Genomic DNA, 6,758 nt, shown 5'->3' with positions numbered 1-6,758 from the left:
AGGTCTTATCGAGCGTATTGTGCGAAAGACTGAAGCCCACCGTCAACGAGCTGATTGGACCTTATCAGTGTGGCTTTAGGCCTGGAAAATCCACCATAGATCAGGTATTCACAATACGCCAAATCTTGGAAAAGACCCGCGAGAATAGGATCGACACACACCATCTATTTGTCGATTTCAAAGCCGCTTTCGACAGCACGAAGAGAAGTTGCCTTTATGCCGCGATGTCTGAATTTGGTATCCCCGCGAAACTAATGCGGCTGTGTAAAATGACGTTGAGTAATACCACCAGCTCCGTCAGGATAGGGAAGGACCTCTCCGAGCCGTTTGATACCAAACGAGGTTTCAGACAAGGGGACTCCCTTTCGTGTGATTTCTTTAATCTTATGTTGGAGAAGATAATAAGAGCCGCAGAACTGAACCGCTCAGGCACAATACTTTACAAGAGCGTACAATTGCTGGCGTATGCCGACGACATCGATATTATCGGTAAAAACAAGGGCTACGTCTGTTCTGCCTTCTCGGGATTGGATAGAGAAGCAAAGCGAATGGGTCTGGTGGTGAATGAGGACAAACATCACATCAACAGTCATGTGTGCAAACAGTCAGAGCATACGCGTCTTGGCACCCACGTCACTGTTGACAGTTACAAGTTTGAAAAAGTAGACGACTTCGTTTATTTGGGAACCAGCATTAACACCAATAATAATGTCAGCCTTGAAATCCAACGGAGAATCACTCTTGCCAACAAGTGCTACTTTGGGCTGAGTAGGCAATTGAGAAGTAAAGTCCTCTCTCGTCGTACAAAGATCACACTCTATAAGTCACTCATCATGCCTGTGCTGGTGTATGGCGCGGAAGCATGGACAATGAAAGCATCTGATGAGGCGGCTCTTGGAGTTTTCGAGAGAAAGATTCTGCGAAAGATTTACGGACCTTTACGCGTTGGTGATGGCGAATATCGCAGACGATTTAACGATGAGCTGTATGAGCTTTACAACGATATAGACATAGTGCAGCGAATTAAAATTCAGCGGCTCCGCTGGCTTGGCCATGTCGTTCGGATGGACAGAAACGCTCCTGCTCTGAAAATATTCAACAAGGGCCGCGATGCTGGTAACAGAGGAAGAGGAAGGCCTCCTCTGCGTTGGAAACACAAGGTGGAGAAGGACTTGGCTTCACTTGGCATTTCCAATTGGCGTCAGTTAGCACAGAAGAGAAATGACTGGCGTGCTGTTTTGGACTCGGCCAAAATCGCTTAGGCGGTTACAGCGCCAATTAAGAAGAAGAAGAAGAGATGTGATGAAATAAGTAGAATATTTTATAATAATACTAAGTTTCTAAATATATGTTTTAAAGATGTTTGCTATATAATTTCCCACTGTTTAATTCATTGTAACATTGAACGATTTTTTCAACACGGCGGCCGCTCAGCGTTGAATTCTTAATAGTTCGGCGCAACTATCTCTATTTGTTGCAATTTCATTTGTTTACATTTACCAGCTGTTCATGTGGCAGCATATTCATCAAGCCGTTTCTAAGACGTAATTGTTGGGCCCAACAATTGCCAGAAGTTTCGTAGCAGTTGAGCTAAACAGCTACGTCTTATGAACGCGCCCAATAACACCAATCTCTGTATTGCTTACTGCTAACCAGGGTTGCAATACTTATTAAGATTATTATTATTATTATTATTATTAGGAGATTTTTCAGGCAACTTTTAGTTGAAAGCAACAATCGCCTGGTGTAAACGGCCTTTGAATGAAGTTGGTCGGCTGCCTACTTTCGTTCAACTTTTGATTCAACTAATTGCCTGTGAAAGTTGAATCATGTAAATTCCCTATTATTTATTCTTAATTTATTTCTGACGTTGTATAATTTTGCTAATAACATACTTTGTTGTGAAACATTATCTAAAAATTCTATGCAAATCCATGTATCGATGTATGCTCTTCGATGCATCGAAAAAAATCGATGTACATTTCCATGCATTTTGGCTGCATCAGTGAAATCTTTTCTACGCTGACTACATTGAGTTCCATGTCGGTCATGCCTTAAGGGCTAGACCCATAACTCTGTCACTAATGATATAGACACAAAACACCGTATGTCTAGTTTACAATAACTTAACTTAATGTTTAGTGCAGGTATACTATATACTCTTACAGTATGTATGCCAAAGTCCATATGTACAAAATCCCACTTAATTATGTATGTGGATATGTAAATTTTCTGTTTATGCTAGTATGTATGTATTTAAGTATCTGCACTAAATAGTTAATGATAATATGTGCTTATATACATACATAAGTATATACATACATACATTGGTACATACATGTCCACAAACACGACAGCTATGCAAAGTTACAATTTCTATGCTAATTGCTTGCTTGCTGATTTTCTGTTGCTTAGTGAAATGAGGACGATCAAACAAGTTTTTGATCACTTATTTTTATGTTAAATCTTCAGTTTCATCATTTGTAGTACATATATGTCTCACAATAACGAGTAGTACAAGGTTATATGACACGTTTTTTTATTATACTCTATATTTGTGGAATTCCCGTTCGCTCAGTATATTTCTAAATCGCATTATAGTTATAACATGATTCAATAATTTTTGGAAGGTAGTTTCACTTCAAAATTTTTGATATAAACCGTGTCTGTGACAAACACAAAATGTGGCCACTGCTATGATATAGAACTTGGGGATTTTCACTCGTTATTTTAGATATTTTTTAAAGAACATGTAAAGATTTATATATTTCATAACTGATCACTTCGTTTTTAATATACATATGTATACGTATTTAATACATACATGCCACTGCTAATTACATGAATAAAAATCATAAAACCGAAAATGTGACGGCAATATTTCTTGTTTAAAATGTTTTAGATGCATCGCACACCACGGACTTTATCGGCCACCGATTTAGTTGGGCTCGCCAGTCTTGCCATTGCTCTACAACTACTTGGTCGGAGCGAGTAAGGTTGTGTAGTGTGCGCACCGCCATAAATCTTCATGTACCCTGAAGTAAAGATTGTTCCAATTGCTTGAAAAATATAGTCGTAGGCATAGTAGTTTGGTATCTAGACCAAAGATTGTCCAAAAATTTAAAGCAATGTACTGTAAAACAGGTGAATTGTTCTAAAAGTGGTCAGAATGTAATGCATAAGGTATGAGGTTTGTTATAAAATTGGTTACAATGTCAGGCATATATGTAGGCACTTAGCCAACTAATTTTCATGTGCGGCGTTGGCGTGTAGTGGAGTATCCACTAAGAAAATCAGAGAACCCCAGTTCGAATCGCAGCTGGCGCAAATTTTATTTTTGTGTTATTTTTTCCTCCCAAAATTGGTTACAATGTAATGCAGAAGCGGACAATTGGTCCGAGCCTAGGACATTCAATGTCAAATGTAAATAGAATTTTACATGTTCCAGGACCAAACTTTGGACTACTTACAATCACTTGCAGTCTAGTTTTTGGTGTGCTCTAAGTCTATTCCGATATCCTACAGGGTACATATTTCAAGTGAGCCCTACTATTTAACTAGGCGGCCGATAAATTCTGTGGTGTGCGGTGGTTCTTATAACTGCGTCCTTTTACCTATTCCATATCCATGGAAGCAGCAGTTAATTTTTCTTAATTTTGTGTGAAGAAAATTATTTAAAAATATTGAAAAATATCTTTAATATGTTTGGCGTTCCTTTGTTTTATTTTTCCAACGTCAAAAGCTGTATTTTTTTTAAACTTGGTACAACAAAAAATACGAAACACGTTTTCTGTCAGATAGCTAACATAGCGGATAAGAAGAAGAAGTGGAACTAACTTCTAAAAATTATTATATATTAGGTTCATTCCTTATCTTTTTGGACTAAAATCTGAAAAGTGTCAAAATGCCAGAGCGTAAGCAAAATGCGCTCACTAAAAGAGAGTAACAGGAAAAGTAAAGGAACGCAAAAAACCAAATTTTTAGTCCAAAGAATGGCAACAACAAAACTAACGTCAAATAAGAACAGAAATGTATGTACAAAACACATTCACACAAGCACAAGCACAATAAACACTTGCTATATCAATTATTTTTTGCCTCCTTCCAATTTCAATTCATTTCTTTTACTTTTTAGATTATTCTCACTTTTTGCGTATTCTTTAATTTCCGTTAATTTAAATTCAGTTGAGTTTGACACTTTTCAGGATTTTGCCAGAAAAAATTCTTCTGACTAAATCTGACTACTTCGGACTGATGAGAGTCGCTCTCACTGACTGTTGCTCTCTCATTTTTGCTGTCATTTCCGAGTTAAGGAACGCTTTTTGGACTAAATCTGACTACTTCGGACTTTTTCTGACTATTTCTGGGAGATAAGGAACGCGCATATTGTTATAATTATGAAAAACATAACCAAGTAGTATAAAAATGTATTTCTCACTTTCATTTCAACCAACGTATGGGGAATCAACAACTCGATATAAATGTGTATAACTGAAAACTATGTATGTCGCTAGTACATTCTAGGGATATCAGTGCTTTTCAGGTTCCGAAAATTCCGGGATTTGCCTGTATTAATCCCGGGATCTCTAGAATTTTAAATATCGAATTGATTACAATAAAAGCCTTTCAATTTCCAAGAAACTTGTTTTAATGCAGTTGTACAATATGGCGTAAATTGCTTTGAATTGGAAACTTGATTACTAGGTAATATTTACAAATAAATCAACCCATTCAGCCGTACGGAGTAAGCTTTTATTTTTTAATTTTTTTTTACAAATCAGGCAAAAAAGCTGGTAAAATAAGTTGTGAAATATTTTGTAATGGAGGAGATAGGGGTAATTATGTTCAAATGGCTATGATTACCTACAGTTCAGCCGGCAAGTGTTGAGGCCGAAAAATGTTTTTCATGAGTAGGTTTTGTATGTAACATGTTCAGGTTAAGATTAGAAGACTCCACTTTGAATGCTTTGCTGCTCTTACATACGTACGCATTGTAAATGCAATTATAATAATTAATCTTTTTTTTAATATGACTTTAGTTATATACCATTACTTATGTTTCTTTTATTGACTAAAATAAACACGTCAAGAGGTTTTATTTTTGTGTATCTTTTATGTATTTTTATTCCACAATCACATAGCTTTTTAAATACAATTTAAAAATTTACCAGATACTTTAAGATTTGTCTGTATTAATAAATATGTACGTGATTTTTAAAATCAGTTTGTCGTAAATTTTAAATAGATTTATTTTACGGTATGTTTAAATGTTTTCAGTTATTGAATTTTTACTCATACTCATAAAAGTTATGTCTCCTGGGATTACTTTAAAAATATTCCGAAATCCCGGGATCACAATTTTCCGCTAATACGGGCATTACTAGTACATACATCTAGCTGCAAGTGAAATAATACAAAATGATGTTGTTGGAAATTTATGATTATCTATTACTTTATAATAATTTTAATGTAAAATAAAGTTCGAACTATGACAGAAACAACATATGTAAATAGAAGTTTCAAAGCTTGCACCAAGTTAACAAAACTTAATCAAGAAATGTTCATCAAATTTTCGAGTTTTATAATTTGATAGCTTCGAAACATTTGAGTATGCAGTTTTGTAGTCCATTCAACTCATGGGTTCTTTCCCGTACTCAACGCGGGATCCCGCGGGATTCTAAAACAGCCCAGAAATGAATCCCGTACTCAAACGAACGTATTGGATCGTAACTGTTTTCTTCTTCCTACCCTAAACAGCCCGGACTTTTTCTCCAGGTAAAAAATTAATAAAGTGTCAAAGTACATTCCAGCTGTTGTGTTGTTTACATGTTGCTTGCATTTGCTTTGTGATTTTAAGGAATAGTGAATGGCTTGTTGATATATTTTCAGTCTTTTTATGTGTGTATATGTACTTGTTTATCAATTACAATCAAAATGGTGAAACCAAAATTCAATTCAACGGTTTCTCAAATTCTGGGAACCAAATGTGGTTTTTTGCGTTTCCCGTAATTCTGGACATTGTACCATTTTAGATAGCAAACTTTTCGCTCACTCTCTAATTACCGGACCCGGTCCGGATTGTGCCGGAAACAACCTAGTACCTATAAAAAATAAAGTGCAGGTTTCACGTTGCTTAAAATTGCCGTTAGTTTTTTAGAGCATTTTAGATTGCCAGCATCATCATTTTGAATTTTGCTACTTTTATTATACTCACAGCTATACATACATACATATGTATATGAAAAAGATAATTTAATATAAATATATGAAATCCGTAAATCACTCACTTTCTGCTGCAACAAATAGTGTTAGGGTACCTAGCGCCAAATTCATAAATTTCTGTTTCATTTTCAAAAAGTTTTGGTTTTTTGATTTTCTTCACTAATATTCACAGCCTTAAATGTTGCAATAATAAATCGGAGCGTTTTGTCACCGTTCTTCTGCACTGTACCGCAACTGAATACAAACTATTTTTCTTTGTCTGTGATTCCAACTTTTGAAGACTTGCATCGAGCTAAGCCACGTTCATTTCCAAACCGGTTAATACTTTTTTAGCTTTATCGAAGTGTGGTTAAACAACTTAAAATCCAGTTTAATAAGAAATTGAGCAGAGTGTGAATGATGCCCACACGCCCATATGAGTACTTTGGTAAATTGACAGCGCAGTGCATACATATATATGTATGTATGTACATTAGGGTGGGCCAAAAACAGTAAAGTCGGAATTGTAATGCTCTCAGGATTTTTCTATATCGAAA

At 35.8% G+C, this 6,758-nt stretch overlaps 1 protein-coding gene across 1 annotated transcript in view; it reads right to left on the bottom strand.

The window, feature by feature from the left end:
- Positions 1–6,542, bottom strand: part of obst-A (obstructor-A) — a 20,973-nt gene extending 14,431 nt beyond the window's left edge. Inside the window, exon 1 of the mRNA XM_017612258.1 lies at positions 6,288–6,542. Coding sequence (XP_017467747.1) covers positions 6,288–6,348 — 61 coding nt within the window. The 5' untranslated portion in view covers positions 6,349–6,542. The remainder of the gene's footprint in view (positions 1–6,287) is intronic.
- Positions 6,543–6,758: the final 216 nt, after the last annotated feature.

The sequence above is a fragment of the Rhagoletis zephyria genome, unplaced genomic scaffold, assembly GCF_001687245.7.
Source record: "Rhagoletis zephyria isolate East Lansing unplaced genomic scaffold, Rhagoletis_zephyria_1.1 Rzeph_scaffold_00519, whole genome shotgun sequence".
In the NCBI taxonomy this organism is placed as follows: domain Eukaryota; kingdom Metazoa; phylum Arthropoda; class Insecta; order Diptera; family Tephritidae; genus Rhagoletis; species Rhagoletis zephyria.
Note: the sequence above shows the minus strand (reverse complement) of the source record. Positions and strands in the feature narration are given on the sequence as shown.